The sequence below is a fragment of the Podarcis cretensis genome (genome assembly GCF_951804945.1).
Source record: "Podarcis cretensis genome assembly, chromosome: 8".
Taxonomy (NCBI): domain Eukaryota; kingdom Metazoa; phylum Chordata; class Lepidosauria; order Squamata; family Lacertidae; genus Podarcis; species Podarcis cretensis.
The window spans coordinates 24,723,645-24,746,609 of record NC_137177.1 but is presented as its reverse complement, the minus strand read 5'-3'; the positions used below and the strand labels follow the sequence as shown (position 1 = coordinate 24,746,609).

General features: G+C 43.6%; 1 protein-coding gene across 9 annotated transcripts in view; it reads left to right on the top strand.

Annotated features, from left to right (window-relative positions):
- Window positions 1–22,965, top strand: part of PTPRU (protein tyrosine phosphatase receptor type U) — a 379,961-nt gene that overhangs the window by 317,571 nt on the left and 39,425 nt on the right. For 4 of the 9 annotated variants that reach the window (XM_079985894.1, XM_079985893.1, XM_079985891.1 and 1 more), the window contains 8 exons: window positions 1,803–1,879; window positions 3,841–3,858; window positions 6,157–6,193; window positions 7,402–7,499; window positions 7,620–7,736; window positions 14,593–14,747; window positions 20,162–20,297; window positions 21,914–22,063. In XM_079985894.1, the coding sequence (XP_079842020.1) occupies window positions 1,803–1,879; window positions 3,841–3,858; window positions 6,157–6,193; window positions 7,402–7,499; window positions 7,620–7,736; window positions 14,593–14,747; window positions 20,162–20,297; window positions 21,914–22,063 (788 nt within the window). Of the gene's footprint in view, window positions 1–1,802; window positions 1,880–3,840; window positions 3,859–6,156; window positions 6,194–7,401; window positions 7,737–14,592; window positions 14,748–20,161; window positions 20,298–21,913; window positions 22,064–22,965 lie in introns of all 9 variants that reach the window. The other 5 variants (XM_079985896.1, XM_079985895.1, XM_079985892.1 and 2 more) reach the window with 2 other exon arrangements.

The following is a 22,965-nucleotide window of genomic DNA, read 5'->3' as shown; positions in this document are numbered from 1 at the left end:
CCTCTATTCCCAATGTTCAGACTGTGAGTGCTGCTGTTTGTGGCATCAAAATGGCACCTCCCACCCCTAAGGTATCACCAAGCTTGGAAAAACACTTAAGGTTTGCAAAAGTCTGGAAATCTGGTGGCGAAACCAAAGAGGGGCCTCAAAAGCAGCACAAAGAGTTCTAATGGGTTCAGCGTGCAAGGAATGCTTGATAGCAGTTTGGAAGAGGGTGAAAAAGTATAGTGAATGGGGCTGGTAATGGAATAGCGTGGCTGGATTGCTGAACAGGAGCACCATGCATTGCAACCTCCAGCAGAAGTTGGTGGAAGGGCCGTCTTACCCATAGGTGCTAGGGGTGCGGGGCACCCGGGCGCCAGGCTCTCAGGGGTGCCAGGCTGAGAGTTCAGGACCCGAGAGTTGAATCCAGGGAAGAGCCTGCCCATCGGTCGGAGCGCCATGGTGGGTTCTTCTGCTGCGGGCGTGAGTTTGGGAGCAATCAAACCAGCGAGACACTGAGACGGCTGGCCGGCTCCGGCCTCCTGTGCTCATGGGACTGGGCAACCTGGGGGGCCCCCGCCGGGTGGATCTTTGCACCCCGGCACCACATATGCTTAAGACAGCCCTGGTTGGTGGCATGAGGTGGGTGGGGTGGCATTGCTCACCTGGCTTCCCAACACAGACCATCCATTCGAGTTGCTGAGAGGGAGAGGAGCAAGGGGGCAAGGAGATTGGCATGGTGCAAGCCCAGCAGTGAAGCCAATCCAACACTCCTGCCACTGTGCCTACACTGCACTCCTTGCTGCCTCCTCTTCTCAGTAACTAGCAGCGACTCTGGGTATTGGAAACCAGGTGAGCATCACCACCTCACCTGCATCACCTCACAGACCAGACTGCTACTGCAATATCTTGTTTTAGATCCCATTTTTTTATGTCAGAAGAGGCATTCCCTCCTTTGCGAGAGATAGCAGAAAGGAAATGCTGCTTTGAAAGGGCATCTGCTGCCCCAAAATTTGCAAGTACATCCCTTAAAATAATAATGCAGGTTTTTTGTGTGGTTTTTTTAAAATAGAAAAACTGCTGCCTGATTAATTGGAGAAGCCTTTTTAAAAGCTCAGTAGATTTTTCATTGCTTGATCAATTGTTTAAGCATTGCAGCCCTGGTATGCCTGTTCTTTAAATCTACCTGAGAGCAAAGCCTTGATCTCGGCTACATTGTGGCAAACCTTGAGGAACCTCTCAGGTACCTATTGTGGCTTTTGCATGGAGACTGGAGAATTCAATCAGTAAAGCTTTTGACATTGTTCTGTGTGGCTAGGGAGCCAAAAGGCCTTGGATTTAAAAAAGAAAAGAGCAAAAGAATGTGAAGCTTGAGGATTCTGGCCAAACCCCACAGGCAGGCTGAGATGTGGAGGATCACAATAATGGCTACTGGTTAGAAAAGAAGGGCATGTTTTCTGGAGTTCTGTGCCTGACGACCAGAGCTCGATTAGCACCATGGCAAATTGCAAATGTGGGTCACCATAGGAAGAATCATGTGATTGTTCAAGACTGCAGGAACTCAGTTGTAATGTACATCATGCAGGAACTCTCTGTGCTGTACACCCAGGTTTCAGAGTCCTGGTAGAATGACACTAGGGCTTGTAGCCTGTGTTTGAGTTTCACTGTTGGAGTCTGATGTAGCCACTGCCCAGTAAGTGAATGGTAATTTAAAAGGAAAAGCACCTTGAACTTATGAAATGGGGAGTCAAGAGATTAAGGCCACCCAGTGGCTATTCTGCCTGTCCTGGACTGATAGTCCTATCTGATTTTGTTTCCAGATGATCGGCATCGAGTTAAGCTCCATCCACTTCTTGGGGACCCCAACTCAGACTATATCAACGCCAACTACATTGATGTAAGTGCATCAGCGCCCTTGACCTGTTTCCATCGCCTTACCAGCAACCTTCTCTTCAGCAAAATCTCAGAGTCTTGAGTTTTTTTGTCTCATAGAAACCTTCTTGGCTGTGTGATCTAGAATTCTCTTTGTCTTCCATGTTTTCCCCGTGTCTCTCTCACACATGCACCCTTAGGAGCTCCACACTTCATGCAGCCTGATGTTACATCTGCCCCTGTTGTCTTTAAGAATGCTCTTCGGTTCCTGGGGAAAATGCTACCTTTCCCTTTCCCTTTTGCTCCAGGAATGGAACATGATGGTACAGCAGTAGATCAGGATAGGGTTAGATATATGTGAAGGACCATATGCACTCTCCTTCAAGAATGGGGAGCCTGTATCTCTCCAGATGTTGTTGCACTACAGCTCCCATCAGCCTCAGTGACTATGGGCAATGGTCAGGGATGATGGGAGTTGTATTCCCTCCCACCAACAGATACCAAATAAGGACAAACATAAATTTCTCATCCTTTGACGATCCATGTTATGTCTAGAGATGGGCATGTTTCCTAAAATTTATTCAGGTTCTTCCAGGAAAAGAAAGGAGTAATTTTTCTGAGACAGTCCAAATATAGATGTCAGTGACCCAAGTGAACTGTAAGCTATAATAAACAGCACATGCTCCAATACCAGAATCGATTTTAGAAATTACCCCAATTAAACCAAAATTAAGTCAAACTAGAATGCAGCACAGACCAAATTCGTGGAACAATAAAGGAACAGAACAAGAGAAACCCATTTGTCCCCCCCCAACTGTGAATAAATGGTGTAAAAATGCAAGATTGTGTGTGATGAGTCAATAACTGTAAAACTATAAAGTGAAGATACACACAATATGTGAAATATAATGCTGTCTGTCCACTGATAGAAGGAGCCCATCAACAGAATGAGGGAGGGGGGTAATTTTTAATGATTTCACCCTACTCCCTTCTAAATCTGCTTTGGAGGGTTTCCCAGCCCTCCAGTCAGGCTCCCTTGATAAGGAGGAATTGCCAACAATGGTCTCCCTCCTCTGTTCCACTGGCACATAACCTAGATGCCCCACAATACAGAGCAACTATGAGCAACTAAAACTTTTATTTAGCATGTATTACAATGGTCTGCATGGTGGCAATATGAATTTCATCAAATGATTTTTGGAGGCTCACACCTGAACTGTTACAAATACAGTCTATATCCATATTATGGCCATCCACTAACACATGATTTCAATAACAGAATAGGGACAATATAAAATTATAAGTGATCTCTAAATCCCTCCACAAGTGTAAAGCCTCTGAAACTATCTGTCCTAGAGCTGAAACCAATTTCCTTCCAAAGCGTCTCAGAAGTTTTCTTCTGCAAATTTTGACATCAAACATGCACTGAATAGTTGAAGACTTGCCAGTAGTGTATGATACCTATAGCTGACATTGAGTCACATTTAGTTTCAGTATTGGATATTTGACTTGATATTTTACTTTGGTAGTTAATATATGATGGTATTTGATAGCTGACAAGCAATGACATCTACCACTTTTGACAATTGATGGCTTATGTAATTTTTGGACACCTGCCTAAATCAAAAGATGCCAGAATGTTGAAAACACTCAAATCTCAAATGCCACATTCAAAATTGAAATTTGAATTTCAGATTCAAAATTTGGCAAACCAACCAACAGGGAATTTCTGCCAAATTTCTAATATTTGTGAATCTTTATTTCAGCTCTAGACTGTTCATGGTTCTCTAGATTGTTTAAGTGAGGCAAAAGAAACCAGATTCAATCCCAGTGTCCTTTGCTGCTCCTCCTTCTCTGCTCATCTATGTTGCTGTCTAATGTACTCCCTCTACTAAACAGTCTGGTCTTCCTCAGATTGTGTCTCACTAATCTGTCTGTCTCTGATCTCTTTTTCTCTTGAACCTGTGTCCGATTGGGCTTGCTAAGATTCGGATAAACCGAGAAGTAAGTATATGTCGAGTCCCTCTCCTCTATTCCATCTTTCTTCCATTTAGGAGTCCCTTAAATATTTATCCGGGGGGGGGGGAGAGAATGTGGTTGGGGGCACATGTGAACCAAATGTGAAGTAGTGGTTCCCTCTACTTCAGGTGTGTGGAACCTTTCCTCTCCCCCAGATGTTGCCTAACAACAACTCCCATCACCCCTGGCCATTGACTACACTTGCTGGGACTGATGGGAGTTGTCATTCAGCAACATCTACAGGACCAAAGCTTCCCTGCACCTACTTTAACTCACACCGTCTTCAAATATCTGAAGGACTGTCACATGTATTATAATGGGTTGCATGGTGGCACAGATGATGTGAACTTAATCAATGTTTGCTGAGGGTTCATGCTTGAACTGTAAGCATCCAGAGAATATTTGCAGGGAGGGAGTTTTTCCAAGTTGGAGAACATCCCCTTCTGGTTAGATGATTGAACATGGGTGTAAATTAGGTCCTTTGCAGAACTGATGACTTCACATATAAAATGCAAAATGAGAGCGTAGGTGGCCACACAGGGAGCCTCATGTTTAGCTTTCAAGCCAACCTGCTGTGTTATTGGTTACTGGCGCTATTACATCTTTCTCTGCTCTTTGGGCCACTGCTCCCCCATTAGGAGTTACTAATGCGTGCAGTAAGTGGCTTGGATGAATGAAGGTGTTCACAATCATTACTCAGGACAACATGACTTCTGCGAACAGCAAGGCTGCAAACAGGGCTCTTGTGCTGCTCTCAGTTTCTTGCTGCTTGTGGACATTAATCAAGGCTGCCTTCGTGTACAGGGAAGCACATGTAGGCAGCTGTTACCTTCAAGGTGACCCATGCTTAGGCTGAATCCCAGTCTCCTGTGTTTGGCCTTGTGTGCACTGTATGATGGTGCCAGGGGTAGAGGGGGAACACCAGTTATGTTCAGACAACTGGATTGAAGTGAGGGGTAGCTGGGTTCACACATGCAAGCTCCACTTCAGAACCACCCTGTTTTGAGCTGGAAGGTCTGAATGAGGATCTAAGCATGTTCAGGCTAACATGAATATAATCCTCTCCATGTGTTAGATAACAGCTGTAGCTCAGGTAGAACGTCTGCTTTGCATGCCAAAGGTCCTAAGTTCCATACCTGGCATCTCCAGGTAGGGCTGGGAGAGAACCCTAGTTGACACCCTGGAGAGCCTCTGCCAGTCAGTGTAGACGGTACTAAACTAGATGGACCGGCGGTCTAGCTTAGAATAAGGTGGCTTCCTGTGGTCCTGTGCATGCCTTCATTTGATCAAGAACTGTGCCTTATCAGGGTTCTAGGTGGCAAGGAGAACTATCAATGTGTTCAGCTGTATGTGTTTAGAATCCCCCCTTCAGACCTTCCAGATGCCCATGGGAAGCCTGCAAAGAGAGCACAAACACAACAGCACACTTTCCCAGACACTGACACCCAGAGGCAGATTGACTCCTACACTGGAGATAGAACATAGCTATCATGGCTTATAGTCATTGATAGATTTACCCTTCACAAATTTGCATAATCATCTGTTAAAGCCATCCAAGTTGGTGACAATCACTACCTGTTATGGTAGTGAGTTCCTGAGTTTAACTGTACACTGTGGGAAGAAGTGCTTTCTTTTGTCTGCCCTGAATCCTCCAAACACTCTGCTTTCTTCGATAGCCCTGGGTTCCAGTATTACAAGAGAGGGGGGAAAAGACTACTCTCTGTCCACTTTCTCCACATCACCCCTAATACCATGCCATGTATCTTGCTCTGCCTTACTAGCCTTGTTTCTAAACTTACAGGCCCGACATGGCATGACCTTTTCTTGAAGAGGAAATGCATCCTTGTTGCCTTAGCAACAGCATCTCACTGCCCATTTGGAGTGAGGACAGTGAGAGATCTGTATTTGCCCTCAGTGGCCTCATAGTACTTTAAATGTGTGGTTTGAACGTGGTCTTGGTCCAAAGCATGCAGGATCTGGGCAGGAAACTGGGATGTAGGCACTGTGGAAGGGCTTTAGTGGCTATTTTGTTTGAGTGACTTTGCTTTCAGAGGGACCCTGGCTGAGGATCCATTTGGACATCCTCTAACCAACTTTGAAAGTTTGTTGGGGCTTTGGTATGTGTGGTGTAAGGGATAGCAAAAGGGGATTGCTTAAGTCAGCTTTAAGAGCAGCAGATCTTGGGACCAATGTTGCTGGTGGCATTCCTTTAGAATTCAGGAAGTATTTCCACCATTCCCTCCCTACCATAGGAACATAACACACTGTCTTATTCCTTCACAGGGTTACCACAGATCCAACCACTTCATAGCCACTCAAGGTAAATCATTCTTATCATCTTCTTCCTCTTTCACATTCTGGTATTCTTGCCCTCCTTGTTCCTGCACCACTTGGGCTTGTTTTGGAGAATAATTATGGCGATGCTAATAATAATAATAATAATAATAATAATAATAATAATAATAATAATAGTGGTAGTAGTATTTGAGCATGTAAAGTTCTTCTCCAGGGAGAAAACTGCAGGGCAAAAGACCTAAGCCTGTCTCCCACACATGCACATGCACAATGTCCCAAGCACAATCAGAATCGCTCCTTTATCTATGATTGCTGTTAATAAAAAATAATTATCACAGGAGATCATTAAAAATGATGGCTCTCCCATGACTTCTTTTTTATTTTTATTTTTTAAATATTTTTTATTAACAGACCAATCAAATCAAATCACATAAAATTCCAAATTACAGAGCCGAATTTTAATTTTTTTGTTGGGGGTACCCATATTTCAGGTTCTGAAAGGGATCCAATCATCTTGTTGCTGCTGCTTTAAGCAACAGTGCAAAACTGAGTGGGGGTTAACATATTCAATCCTTGGACTACCCTTGGTTTAATTATTGTGATGATTAATTAAAATGATATCCTGTCTTTCTTCCCAAAGGAGCCCAGGTGCTTTGTATATGTGCCCCCCCCAATCCCTCCATCATTGGTGGACTCGTGGGGATTAGCAGATCCTCCTTCATCTTGAAGGTGATGGAGTGTATGGATTCAGTCAGCTCAACACATTAATTTATGCCAATTCAAGATGTTCATTTTACTAAACAATTTAGACCTCAAATATCTGAAAGGGGACACTCTTGGTAGTCCTCAAAAGTTTGGGTTGGAGGTTTCTTGGGAGAGGGCTTCCTCTGTGGCATTCCACGGTGGGATTCCCACCCCTCAAAGAGGCACTTGGCACCACCATTGTATCGTTCTCCACATTCATTGAAGACACACCTCTTTACTTGGCTTTTGACAGATGAGACTTATTTTTAAGTTCCACTTCTCCCTGGTGCAGTTTTTCATGTACAGTGCATTGTTCCAACTGCTTTTTAATACTGTATTATTGTACTGCTGTAACCCACCCCTGAGATTTTTGTGGTAGAGGGTGGCCAGGAAATACCTGAAACAAATCAATAACCACCTTATTTCTGCACATGGTGTCCTTTAGCAGTCTCAGTGGTTGCTTAGTTCTCTTCCATCTCAATTCTCCAGGCCCCAAACAGGAGATGATCTATGATTTCTGGCGGATGGTGTGGCAGGAGCACTGTTCTAGCATAGTGATGATAACCAAGCTGGTTGAAGTGGGAAGGGTAAGAGACTCCTTCTGTTCTCCTCTCCCAACCCTGTGGGTTCCAGAGGGGTGTGCTTTATTGGCCCTGACCCCTCATCCCACTCTTAGACACACAGATGATTTTATTTTGCTATTGCAGGTCAAGTGCTCCAAATACTGGCCAGATGACTCAGAGATGTATGGCGACATCAAAATTACCCAGGTGAAGTCGGAGACATTGGCGGAATATGTCGTGAGGACGTTCACTCTGGAGAGGGTAAGCTCTTCATGCTTCAAAGCTCAGCACAGTCCTGTCTGTGGAAGCATTGCTCTTAACCCAAAAGCTGGTACATTGGCCATGATCTTCCAGCAGCACCGGGTGGCAGAGACAGGTTTCACTGAGGCTTCCTTGCAGGCAAAAAGGTCTGCAGACCAGGAAGACTGCAGGAGGGCTCCTATAGAACTAAACAATAGCAACCACTGAGCATTGAGAAGACCTTGCTATTCTGCCCACTCATACTGGTCCCTGGAGTAATGTGCAATGCTCATGTGCAAAGCCTATGGTTAGGGTGAGGAACCTGTGGCCCTTCAGATGCTGCGGACTCCAACTGCTAAACCCCCACCTTCAGCCTTGCCAATAGTCATGAATGATGGGAGTTGTAGCCGCATGACATCTGTGTCTAAAGCAGTCCCCTGCAACCTGTTGCCATCCATGTGTTTGGTACTAGAACTTCCATCAGCCTCAGCCAGCATTGCTTATGATCGGTGCTGATGGTGTCCCAATACCATTCAGGGCTGTAGGTCCCCCAATTTCTGGCATACCATGTTCTTTTGATGGATAGTTTAGGGCTGAGCAAAAACAGACCTTCTGAAATGCTTCATCCTATTTGCAGACCATAAAATTGGAATGACCCGTTCACTGAATATTCTGGGGTGGGAAGGGATTTTCTAACAGTCTGGAGGGGTTTGTTTTAAAAAATCACAACCCATTTTCTTCTTATTTTGGCTATGAATACTGAAATATAAGATATTGATAGTTTGTGCTGGTTGATGAAGGGAGCAGTGGGTTAAAAGAAGAGGGAGCAAAATCACTGCTTCCTACAAAATGTTAAGCTATCTGTCTATCTATATCATCTGTCTGTCTGTCTGTCTGTCTGTCTGTCTGTCTGTCTGTCTGTCTATCTATATCATCTATCTATCTATCTATCTATCTATCTATCTATCTATCTATCTATCATCTATCATGTTCACAGTTGAGCTTGAAATTCCTCTACTCTACTCACAGGTGGCAAAATGGGTGGAGCAATTTGAGTGGAGATGGGAAAAAGAAATTTCCTTCCTTCCTTCCTTCCTTCCTTCCTTCCTTCCTTCCTTCCTTCCTTCCTTCCTTCTGTTGACTTACCTCTAGATTTCTACATAGTTAAAAAGCATCATGTTTAGGTTTTTAATCCACAAAAGCAAATGGTATCCCCCCCCCAAAAAAAGCAGGGGCACCAACTATAGGGGGTGGAATCGCCTTCGTCCCCCTCAATATTTGTGAGGGGTGAGCCCCACTCCCAATATTGAGGGAGCCGCCATTCCCCGCTGCTGCTGGGTGAGCGCTCGGGCACTGGGTGAGACACATCATGTGACGACCAGCCCTCTCAATGTGGGAGGCAAGTCGGTGTCCCAAAGATAGAACTTTCCTGATGTATTAGTTGAGATCCTAAGATTATTGTGCATTCTTGTCCTCACTGATTTGACACACAACATCAATTTCTCTAGCAATCAGTTCTAGGCACACTTGTGTACACCATTTTTCTACCCACTCTGTTTTCTTTTCTTCTTTTTAAATGCTATTTCGAAGTAGCAGGTAAAGGCATTAGGTACACATCATCCCCCATCATTACACATTCTTACGAAGTGCTGACCTTCTTCCCACGTCATAGATCAAAGTGCTGATCAGCTTCCTGTGCCCCAGCCTGGTGCCTTCCAGAGATCGTTGGTCTACATCTCCCACCACCCCTGATCATTGGCCATGCTGTCTGAGACTGATGGGACTTATAGTTCAAAACATCTGGATGCACCAGTTTGGGAAATGCTGACATAAAGAATCCAGTTTTTTTTTTAATGGCTCAACAGACCAGGTTTAACATGCAAGAACTTGTTCATCACCAAATGGCTTTTTCTCTCTGCCTCTCCCTTTTGCAATCTTTCATTACTCTTTGGCACAATGTTGCTATATTTGGGACACTTGTTTGCAGCTGCAGCTCTGTGATTTTCACTCCCCAAAATGAGAATCGGGGATGTGCATCATATCCTTAGACACTGAGGGTAGAAAGAACCTAGAAGGAAGAGTAGTTTGTTTACTGACTTTGTATCCTGCCCCTCCTTCTGATGGAGCCTGGCACAGCACACCACAAAAGAGGACCATTTAAAAGAAAAGAAAAGCATCTTTAAGACATTTCAAAACCATTTTAAAAAAATGTACAGTGTTTAGAAACAATCACATACCCTCACAGTTATTAATGTATTAGTTTCTTATGAGCCATCAAATGCCTAGGTAAACAGGAATATTTCAACATTTCTTCTGAAAGTCAATAATGAGGGAGGCAGATGCACCTCACTAGGAAGGGAATTCCGCAAACAGGGAACCACCACCAAGAAGGCACTGTCACAGGTCAACATCAAGTTGGCTTAAAGACTCCTTGAATGTCCACTTTCATATTGTGGTGCGTGTGTGATGTGAACAAACACAAATAGGTGGTTTCCTTTGACGAAGAAGATGGAAACATGGTGACATTATCTGGAAATGTTTTCTTTGAGGAAGAAAATTGTAACCTGGACCTGGAGATCCTGCTACTTGATGCATCTTCCTGTATAGACTCTGTGTTGTGTACAATTTTGACTTTAGAATGCAAGGTGTTAAAATCTGGAACTGGATTTCAGGGGAATGGGAGCAAAGTTACTGGAATGTTTCAGGGTGGACTTACCTTTTAAATTATTTCTTTCTGTTTTGTTTTTAACTGTTTTCTGCTGCCACCATCATGGCAGCCAGCTGCCTCTTCTGGCAGTGAAAAGAGTGTCTTGTAGGTAGGTAGGTAGGTTAGTTTGTTTTTTGAGATCTAAAGCCACAGAGCCACAAAGAACCTTAGGGAGTTCATGATTCACTTCATCTTGTTATGCTGTGATCCAAATTCAGGATTTTCTTATTCATAAGAATATTTATAAGGTGGCAACTAATAAAAAAAGTACCAAGGTAGTGCACAATGAAGTCAGGAAAACATATTAGAGCTATAAAATCGTAACATTATAAAACCACAAAGAACAGAACAAATGGCCAACACTGAATCAAATAATTCTTTAAAAACACTTGGCAAAGCAAGTACCTTCCCGGAAGGTGGGAACAGTCCTGAAATTGCCTTGTAATTCAGAGTACGCACAGAACCATTGCACACACCTAGCCATTTCCTAGCCTGGGAGACTTTTGTGTGTTTTCAGTCTTCTCTTTTGGATCCCAAACCCTCTGCTCACCTTGGCATCCCCCTCTGGCCAACCACTCTTGGTGCTCAGAATTCCTCCATCTGAATCTTCCTTGTTTATACGCACTCTTTAGGTACTCCATTGAAGGACATTCTTTCAGTAAATAGTGCCGCAGAACAGCCCTTTATTTACGTGGTCATTCTTGATGGTTTAATTTCAGGCTAAGCGCCATGTAATTGCACAGGGAATGGACAATTATTTCTGTCTTCTAGACAGGAGCTGAAAGCTTCGTGGCAATTATTGAGCAGTTCTACTGTATCTCGAGACACCCGCAACTGTAATTCACCCCCCCTTGCCCTGTAATCTAGAGGAACGTTAAATCACAACCTTGTTACAAGTAAAGTACCCGAGTTCCATCGGGATCTGGTTGCCTTGTAATCGTTCCAAGGCATTCGCCGCAGCTCCAGTTTCAGGGAGAAGGACCACTTAATCAGTGGCCTGGGATTTCTCCACCAAAAAAAGAGGACGGAACCTCCGAGCCAGTGTATGAAATCATGATACCAGCTCAGCCAAGCTTAACAAAGATGCAATATCACACTATGATGAGTGATTTAGGGTGAAAGGAGATGTAGCCTCAAAAAGAGAGAGGACAGCATGACCTCCAGTCATGGGGTAATCCTGTGAATATGGAACAGATGAATCTGTCAATGTTGGTTTCTCTACGTTTCTCATTTTCTCAAAGCATAATTTCAGTTTGCAATGTTTGCACATCAGACTGCAGTTATTATTATTATAATATATTATTATTATAACACTGGTCTTGAAAGACCTACACTGGCTCCCAGTACATTTCCGAGCACAATTCAAAGTGTTGGTGCTGACCTTTAAGGCCCTAAACGGCCTTGGTCCAGTATACCTGAAGGAGTGTCTCCACCCCCATCGTTCTGCCCGGACACTGAGGTCCAGCGCTGAAAGTCTTCTGGTGGTTCCCTCACTGTGAGAAGCCAAGTTACAAGGAACCAGGCAGAGGGCCTTCTCAGTAGTGGCACCCGCCCTGTGGAACACCCTCCCACCAGATGTCAAAGAGAAAAAATAACTACCAAACTTTTAGAAGACATCTGAAGGCAGCCCTGTTTAGGGAAGCTTTTAATGTTTAATAGGTTAGTGTATTTTAGTGTTTCATTGGAAGCTGCCCAGAATGGCTGGGGAAATCCAGCCAGATGGGCGGGGTATAAATAATAATAATAATAATAATAATAATAATAATAATAATAATTTGCTTGTTAAAACGATCTCACTTCATCAGTCTTTTAGTGCTCGTTGTTCCTACTTTTGCATGCCGTTTTGCCCAGTCTACACATTTCTGGAAAGCGATTCCTCCCTAGCAATCTTTGCATGTTATTTCCACTGATATAGGTATTTTTGTATGCGGTGTACACATGCAACATTTCTTGGGCTGGAGAACTGCATCACAAAAATTCGATTTTGTATCCATTTTGAAGGATAGACACATTTCAGTCTGCTTGTTTGTGGGGGAGGAAAGTGTGACTTAAGGGGGGTTTGCATGAAAATTTTGAACTGAATCAAAGCTTCCTGGTTCTGCTGGGAGGGCATCAACATGGGAAATACACAAACCTTTTCTGAGATGAATCTGCCAAAGTGAAGTCGTGGCACCTGGGTGGGAATTTTGATCAGGCAGCAATCCCGCCGTTGGAGCTGCTTCATGTCAGAAACCACTGTGTTTATGCTCTTATCTCATGCTGCCTGTAATCATGAGCAAAATCTAGCACCTGTAATTGCTTTCCACTTGGCATCATGCCACACCGAAATCTAGAGAATTCCCAACAGCTTCCCCTACATCAATACTTAGATGTTCTGGGTACGTAGCAAGAGTTCTGGTAAATACAAGAGGTCCCCTTCGGTGTTGGCATTCTGCCGGCAGTTGAAGATGCACCTGCTTAGACAAGTATTCCCCTGAACTTGAACTTTCCTGATTTGATTGTTTAAATTGCTCTTCAAATTGGTTTAACTGTTACGCTTTTTAACAGGATTGTTTTGTTGTGATTTTTTAAATTACGGATGTTCTTAACATGTTGATGGAATTGTTTTGTTTTAGTTATGTATGAATCACATCATTTATTATTAACTTATAAGCAGCCTAGAAACCACTCAGGTGTGTAAGCAGTATATTAATGAATGAATTAATATTAGGTGAGCATCCAAGGTCAACTTAATTTTGAGTGTGATAGCTGCTTGTTGCAGTGGTTAACATCTTTCATGGTGAACTTTATTATTTCCTCCAATTTTGAGAAAATGCAAATTCCAAGCTGCTGGATCCTGTTCAATAACCTTCTGTTTAATTACAAAAAAATTCCCTCTATAATTGAGGAACCCTTTTTCCTTATGTGTTCATAAACTGTAATGAAGTCATGCTTCTGCAGCAAACCATATATAAATGGTGTGTCATGTTCGGAATTTGTTTTAAAGGGTTAGATTTTAATATTTATTTTACCTACTTATTTCATTTATATGGAAGAGCTCAAGACAGTTTACATGGTTGGTCTCTCCTCATTTTGTCCTCACAACAATCCTGTGAGGTAGGTTAGGTTGAGAGAAAGTGATTTTCGCTGGTCACCCAGTGAAATTCATGGCTGAGTGGGGATTTGAACCCTAGTTCTAGTCCACCACTCTAGTCATTATACCACACTGCCACTTTTCTAACAACAAAGTTGAGCTCAGAGCAGCTAATAATGATAATAATAAACCTTGGCAAAAAATAATAATCAATATAATCAAACAAACAAACAAACACACACCATGGTAAATAAGCAAAGCAAGAACAAACAACTCAAGGAACAATGCAGTTCAACGAAAACCCATAATAATTTAAAAATAATGATTCCTAATGGTTAATTAGAGGTGGAATTGGGTGACCTGCCCTCAAAAGATGTGCTCACCCCATATTGCTGTTGTAATTTTATGTGATATTGGCTGGTCTTATTGATCAGGATATTTTTATTGTGGCCCACTTTGAGATTTATTTTTAAATGAAGAGCAGGCTATAAATTTCTCTAAGGAATAATGTAATGCACTTTTAAACACAAGGCCAGGCAGTTGGGGACTGCTGGGAATGCAGCAAAAGAATTGGGATGATGAGAATTTTGGAAGCACCTTTGATGTTAACCTCCACCTTCCTGGGGAAACATCCAGTGCCCGATTTACATATAAGCTAAACAAGCTATAGCTTAGGGCCCCACACTCTTGGGGCCCCCAAAAAAAATCAAAGGAAAAAACCTGTGGATGTACATTTCCAAAATATAAGATAAAAATAAAATAAAACAAAACCTACATACAGCAACAGTGTTTGTGTTGTGTAGGCTCCTATGATGTAAGTAATGGGCCCTGCCTGCTGGCTTGCTCCCTAAAATATCACTGGTTTGCTCATTTCTATATATAGGGTGCCTACATTCTGCATGGACTGGTTGCATAAATTACCATATATTCAACACAAAAAACAGCGACAATTTGTTGTTGACAAAGGACAGCTGGACATATAAAGGGCCCCATGACCTTCGGTAGCTTAGGGCCTCATCAAACCTAAATCCGGCGCTGGAAACATCTGTAGGGCTAACCCTTCTTTCTCTCTCCCTTCCCTCACCTCCTCCTTACAGAGGGGCTACTCAGCGAGGCATGAAGTAAAGCAGTTCCACTTCACATCATGGCCAGAACATGGGGTGCCTTACCATGCAACCGGGCTCCTGGCATTCATCCGCAGAGTGAAGGCCTCCACGCCTCCCGATGCAGGACCCATCGTTATTCATTGCAGGTAAGTTCAAGACTAGGGATGCAAGAAGGCATCATTCTCCATATCACACGCAAGACTGTTTCTCTTCCTCTGGTGGTTCATCTTCTGCCCTAAACCACATTGTTCATATTGATGTCCACTGTGGCAAATTTGCATGCCTTATGTCATTTTACATACTTAATCGCAAAAATTGCATGAAATATACAGTGGTACCTCGGGTTACAGATGCTTCAGGTTACAGACTCCGTTAACCCAGAAATAGTACCTCGGGTTAAGAACTTTGTTTCAGGATGAGAATATAAATTGTGCAGCAGTGGCGCTGCAGCAGCGTGAGGCCCCATTAGCTAAAGTGGTGCTTCAGGTTAAGAACAGTTTCAGGTTAAGAACAGACCTCCAGAACGAATTACGGTAAGTTCTTAACCAGAGGTACCACTGTATTGCCATTATGTTAATCCACCCAATTCATTTCAATTTAAAGGAAACACAATGGGATGGGAAGCCATAATCAATTCCGTATTGTTTGTGGACTGAAAGCAATAACAGCAAGTACTGATGGTATTCACTGGATTGATTTTTGCTCTGGACATGGAAGGAATAAGCATTTTCCTCATCCGTTGCTGTTTTTTGTTGGAATTCCCCAACGTCCCTGATCAAGACAATTAGGAGCAACCATTAGATTTTGCCTAACGCACATAGAGCCTTTTGTAATATAACTTGTAAAAATATACATTATGTTCAATAATGAGAGCGTAAGGAGAGAATAATGATCCTTATGATGAATAGGGTCCTCAGCTCATGGTTGAAAAAAGTCAGCGAATAATTGGGGCATTATCTGCAAATTAGTAGTAAGGAGATATCACAGAAAATGATGACTTTTGTCTTGGAAGCAGTGAAATGTCATCACAATTAAAAGAATGCCCAGCTGTGTGATTCTATGGATAATTATGGGAGTTTTGATATAGAGTGCTTTGCTTAGATCACATCATCCAGTTTCTGTATCATACTTTAAAGATCAGTGAAATACAAAATTGGCTTTATTGCTGGGAGTGGTGGTGGAGGCAGCTGAGGCAGGTAAAGAAAACCAGTATTTTATGTCTTGGGCTTTGGAGCTTAATGTCCCAGTAATCATTATCGAAAGTTAGCCCAGTCACTGAGGTCCTCCTCTGATGGTCTTCTGCTGCTTCGCTCACTGCAAGAAGCAAAGTTACAGGGAACCAGGCAGAGGGCCTTCTTGATACTGGCACCCTCACTGTGGAACACCCTCCCTTCAGGTGTCAAGGAGATAAAGAACTATACAACTAATAGAAGACATCTGAAGCCCTGTATCGGGAAGTTTTTAATGTTTGATGTTTTATTATATTTTATATATTCTGTTAGCTGCCAAGAGTGGCTGGGGAAACCCAACCAGATAGGCAGATTATTATTATTATTATTATTATTATTATTATTATTATTATTATTTAGGAAGCTGGTCCGCTATTTGTCCACTAGCTCAATATTGCATGTTTTGGACTGGCAGTGGCTTCCCAGTATCTCAGATTGATACTGGTCTTTCCCATCGCATGCTACCTGGCCCCAAATCACACAGTGACTGGCCCAAAATCATACCCAACAAGCTTCATGGCTAAGTGGGGGATTCAAACCCCAGTCTTCCAGGTCCTAATGTGGCTCTGCTCTAACTGCTAGACCACGCTGCCATCCTCACAGTTACATGGCTTGCATGGCTACATTGGCTATTCTGCTGAGGCGGTGGAAGACCATGAATGTTGCACTCCTGGTCTTACACCTGCTCTTCTTCTTTTGCTTGCAAAGCAGCCCCATGCTAGCACAGAACACAGCAGCAGCACTGTTCCTCGCCGTTCTTTGTAACTTCTGCATTCTGTGCTCTTTCTGTGCTAGATAAACAAGAAAGGACTGATGAATGAAAGCTGGGGAATTTCTCCTCATCACCACTTTTCTCTCCCTCTCTCTCTCGTCGATTGCTTCATCAGTATTCATTCATCAGGGACAACCAGTATAATTAGTTTCCCCAGCCTGTAATCATTGATAATCACAGCAAGTGATTCATCTGCCCCAGAAATTAGTTTATGTACTAAGAAGGTCCAATGGAAAGGAGAAGTGGTTTCCCTTTGCGGCATTTGGAATTTTGCTGGGGCTTGGATGGGTGGATCTTCATTCAAGAGGGGATCTGTGGGGTCAGCTCTGTGCTACAGGCAAGCTTTCCCTAAGGAACAACAAGCTGTAAGGAATCTGCTTCTCTCGGCATGTGTGTGAGTGAGCTAGTTTTGTCTAAAGCAGGTCTGGGAAGGGACCTTGGCAGAAACCTTCTGGCTGCCACTGCAGGAATATATCGATGAATGAGATGTTGGCTGTGTTCACGCATAATGCTAAACCATAGTTGAACATTATGCCCTCGTGTGCTTTCCCTTCCTCTCCCTCTGGTGCAGCTGTGAAGAAGGGATTTGGTTATTATTATTATTATTATTATTATTATTATTATTATTATTAAACTTATACACCGCCCTATACTCAGAGGTCTCAGGGCGGTTCACAACCAAACCACAACATATAAAATCAAACCAAAAGCAGTAACCCAATAAGCCCCCCCCCCATAGCCACATTCTAAAAGGATGTCAATAAGATAAACCAAAGACCTGGATAAAAAGGAATATTTTTGCCTGGCACCTAAAGCTGTATAATGAAGGCACCAGGCAGACTTCCCTGGGGAGAGCATTCCATAGACGGGGAGCCGCTGCAGAGAAGGCTCCTTCTCGTGTTGCCACCCTCCGGGCCTCTTGAGAAGGAGGCACACGGTTTGTCTTGATCAACCATCTTCAGCTAGTGCTTAATGGACATATCACATCTAGATAATATTAGCAATAGTTAACGATAGATCCTAGCTGGGAGACAATGGTAAGCTGTGGTTAGTTGAAAATGGAACCAAATGCCCCCCAGTCACCCTTTGGAGGAGGAGAGTGGGATGGGGGAGTCTTGTGCAGCTAACACTAACCTGGTTTAGCTGTGCGTAACATTAAAATGGGACGTGGGTGGCGCTGTGGGATAAACCACAGAGCCTAGGACTTGCCGATCAGAAGGTCGGCAGTTCAAATCCCTGCGACGGGGTGAGCTCCCGTTGCTCGGTCCCTGCTCCTGCTAACCTAGCAGTTCAAAAGCACATCAAAGTGCAAGTAGATAAATAGGTACTGCTCTGGCAGGAAGGTGAACTGCGTTTCCGTGCGCTGCTCTGGTTCGCCAGAAGCAGCTTAGTCATGCTGGCCACATGACCCGGAAGCTGTAACCTGGCTCCCTCGGCCAATAAAGCGAGATGAGCGCCGCAACCCCAGAGTCGGCCATGACTGGACCTAATGGTCAGGGGTCCCTTTACCTTTACCATTAAAATATGGTTTAACTAATTTAGCACTTCATGTGAACCTGACCTTTGCCCTGCATTTCAGAAACCCCAGGCTACATAGAATTGTGGTTGGCAAATGATCAAGATGAAAACACAACTAATAACAGACCCCACTCTCATGCATTAAAGCCAACTTTTGACCCATGAATTAAAATGGGGTGAGGATTGAAACCCAGTTGTTTCCTGTACTATTCAACACACTAACCACCACACCACACTGGATCCCAGCACTACTCTCTCTCAAAAACCATAATAAAGCTACAAAGAAGGGTTGAAAAGCTTGGATAAATTCTATTTGTCTGGCACGTTCTTCACTGCTGTTTAAAGAAAAGTAGGTATTGATTAAAAACAAAACAAGACCCACAACATTAAAATATAATCACATCCAAGAACTAAAATATATTTTAAGAAACCCACTTTTCAGGTGGTTAGCCTTGACTCCCCAAAGCCTGCTGTAGTAAATGGGTCTTTCAATAAAAGATGTGTTCAGGCTTAGACTTGGTTGAGTTTCCAAAGGCCAAGACTTCTATCACGGGGAGATAGCCATCAAGAATGCATCTTTGCCTTCAGCATTCTAATTTATTGGAGCAGTGAAAGAACATATGGAAGAAATTAGGCCAGCCTTTCCCAAAATTGTATATTAGGAACAGAGGAAGATGCCTCATACTGAGTCAGACACATTGGTCCATCAGGCTTCCTCAACCTCAGCCCTCCAGATGTTTTTGGCCTACAACTCCCATGATCCCTATCTAGCAGGACCAGTGGTCAGGGATGATGGGAATTGTAGTCTCAAAACATCTGGAGGGCCGAGGTTGAGGAAGCCTGAGTCTACATTGACTGGCAGCAAGCCTCCAGGGTTTCAGATTGGGAATATCTCCCACCCCTACCAGAAGATGTTGGGAACTGGGTGTGGGACTTTCTGCTCGCCTTCCCTGTTATTTGCTTGGGCAATTTATTTGCCACTTACATTTCAGCAAGTTTACAGCATAGATTAACACATCAGAAATAAAAAGTACAAAAAAAGACCAGCAAATTTCCACATTCTGGAAGGCACAGTCAACAACTAAATGGAGCATCCTCTTTAGCATAAAAATAAACATTACACAGAAAAATCAGCTGCAAAATTACAAGGAAAATTCCAGATAGCGAAACACAGCAGACAGCTAAACAATATATCCTCAGAATATCAGGAAATAGAATATTACAAATGAGAATCAGCTAAGAAGTATGAATTCCACATTTTTAAATGACATGATTGACAATCAAGTAAAATAAAAATCAGCTCACTCTTCCCACTCCTCAATATGCTACATCAATTGTACAATCAAACAGCCCAATCCAACTGAATTCCCAACCCCTTATATAGCAATAAACAAAACTTATTCTAAATGCAGCTAAAAAATACATCCCAGTCAGTCTCACTCAAGTATACCTTTAACATGATCAACACACATGAAACACATTAACACTATAAATCAGTGGTTCCCAAAATGGTTGGTGGAATTGTCAGGGGTGGGGTGGGGTGCTGGAGGTGTAAATGACTACCAGATAGTGAAAAGCTGGTGTCACTGGATCAAGTTTATCAATTTTGTTGACTTAATTAAACTAAATAGTTTTAATTGGATTTTGAATAAATGTGAAATCCATTGTTCCTGTTTTGAATATCTTTCTTTCCTGTTTTGAATATCTTTCTTTTGTGAGTAATGCTCTTTATAGGGTATGGTAGCAGGCACTGGGGAAGAAGTTATGGAACCAAGGGTGGGAAGCCTGAAAAAGTTTAGGAACCACATCTCTAAACCAACATACTCAAACTTACTATTCTATCACACCGCCAAGTCACATTGCCCACACTCTGCAACCAACATGGTGACCTCCATCATCCTTGACCATTGGCCAGGCTGGGTGGGGTTGATGGGAGTTCAGAAAAATAGGAAGAGAAGGTACCGGGTTGGAGAAAGCTGTGTTATGCTTAGGCATTTAAGAGTCTACCATCCTCTCCTCCCACATCCACAACCCTCTGCAGTGCCGGCACAGGGAGGACAGGCTGTTACATCGTCTTGGACGTGATGCTGGATATGGCTGAGTGTGAGGGTGTTGTAGACATTTACAACTGCGTGAAGACACTATGCTCACGGAGAATCAACATGATCCAGACCGAGGTGAGATTTGGGCATGGGGGTATGGTCCCAGTGGAGACAGAGATGGACTATGGGTTATTGTAACAGCATGTTTAGAATGCAAAGCAGCACCCCATGGATTCATAAAATGACAATCTCCTGGTTTTCATCTGCCTTGCACCAACTTCCTGTTCTGCTAAGGCACCAGTAAGATTGGATCCTCTTCTTTTGCTGTGTAATTCCCATGTTCTCCTACTGGGGATCCCAAATTATTATCACTCTTCAAGACCTGTCATAACCTGCGTCCCAACAATTCACTGCTATAACATGCTATAACATCCTGTCCATGTTCCGGCGTCACACTAAGTTGTAGTTTAACCAACTATAACCTAGTTATAGCCAACATGGCTTCCTCCAGATGTTGTTGGACTACAACTCCCATCATCCATGACCACTAGTCATGCTGGGGCTGATGGGAGGGCAGCACATCGGCTACCACTGGTTTAGTGTGACATGAAAATCCTTAGGCCTCAAGTTCCCTTGTTTCAAACAAACCAAAGCTAACATTACCTACAGTGTGCTGCTTCAGGCAAAATGGCAAAACTATAGTTTAGCAAATGAAAGGGACCCAGCCCTATTTGTTGGAGTTCAGTCCAGCTTTAAGGATGCTTTAAGACACCTCAAAAAATATCGTGGTGTAGTAGCATATAAATATAAGGGCTGTGCACTGTCCATCTTACATCCACTCTATGGCCCTGATCCATGGCTCCCCAATCAGGGACACCACCTACCCCACCCTGGATCTGGGTCTGAATTAGTGCAAGGGGGAGGGGCTAAGGTTTAGGTATGTCCCCCCCCCCTAAAGCTTGACTTAAACACACACCTGGGAGGAGAAGGAGATGTTACATTTTCCTCCCATAGTCAATTCTTCAAGGCTTCTCCAAGAAGCTGCTTTTGAAAATGGGTATCCTGCACCACACCAAATCTGTACATAGTGCTCATTTGCAAAATGTAGTAAAGCTGCTTGAAAAGGAGGCTCCTTTACCATGCAGCACCTTTACCATGGTGCTGCTTCAGGGATGGGCCTCAGACATGAAGGAGCACCAGGTGGTGGACTCCCACCTTCTCCTGGGAAAATGCAGCCAGTGGTCAGGGTATTCACAGGGTTTTCCTGCCCAATGCCTGCCTCTCATTTCTACCCGATGCCCAGACAGCCACAGATTGCTCCTGGCCATCCAAGCTGTTATGTACTGAAGTTCTCACCCTGGGCCAGCAGGGGGATACTGTAGATAGTTTTCACTCAGGTCCACGTCAGTTATTTTAGGTGGGAAACCCTGGGTTGTTGTTGCTACAATGTTGACAGCCCGCTGCCTATAAAAGCAGGCAGGCCGGCTGAGCTGTTTGTTGTTCAGTTCTGTCCAGCTTACAAATAAAGAGCTGCTCTGGAGAAATCGCTGTGTCGTCTGCTATGTTCGCCCACAACTTAACACAAGCCAACCAGTCACAGTCCATGCCTGTCTGCACTTGACTCATCTGATGCTCAACACCCTCCTAATATTCCTGATTTGGCTGAGGCCTTGGACCGCAGAAGAATCTGGTGAATTATTTCAATTGCATAAATCAATAACCATTTAAACTTTCATTCCCTTCTCCTGAAGGAGCAATATGTCTTCATCCACGATGCCATCTTGGAAGCCTGCCTGTGTGGAGAGACCAGTATCCCTGTCAGTGAATTCAGGCCCACATACAAAGAGATGGTCAGGATAGATCCTCAGAGCAACTCGTCACAGCTGCGGGAGGAGTTCCAGGTGAGTCCATGAAAGCTGAAGGCTTCTTTGAACCAAAGAGACTTTCTTCAAGCGCACATTTATGATGAGCCTTTGGACCCAGGATTGCCAAAAGCAAGAGCCCAGTATAACCTAGGCATGCATCTTTTGTGATAACCAGGAACACAGAGCTGGAAGAGACCGTTGGGGTCTTCTAGTCCAACCCCCTGAAGTGTAGGAATCCTTTGCTCAAACTGGGCCTTGAACCCACCACCCTGAGAGTAAGAGTCTTTAGTTGAGGATGTCACCTTATTTCCAGGCAAGGACACAGAACCATGTTACTAGCAAATGTTCAAAGCTTTTCCCAGAATGGAGGTGCCAGGATCAGACAAAAGCTTTCACTTCTTGAATTTCTGCTTGCCATGCAGTTGTTGAAGGCGTAGGCGTAGCTCCTGCCAGCCTAGCAGTTCGAAAGCATGCTAGTGCAAGTAGATAAATAGGTACCGCTGTGGCGGGAAGGTAAACAATTTTTCCGTATGCTCTGGTTTCTGTAAAGGTGTTCTGTCATGCCAGAAGCAGTTTAGTCATGTTATGTATTCAGGCCACATGACCCGAAAAGCTGTCTGTGGACAAATGCCGGCTCCCTTGGCCTGAAAAGCGAGATGAGCACCGCAACCCCATAGTTGCCTTTGACTGGAGTTAAATGTCCAGGGGTCCTTTACCTTTACCTGAAGGTGTAGGAGTTTAGGAAGGAAAAAGAGAAAAATGACAATTCTGTTTTTGGGAGGCTGGATGGAGGATGGAGAGGGGTGTGTGTGGGTGTGTTTAAAATTAGCCAAAATTACAAAGGTATAATTTGCATTCATTGCTCCACCCACTTTTGCCTCTATTCCTGCCCACCATTGTCACGTGAGCCCCCCAGAATGTTGACAAGAAGGGAATGC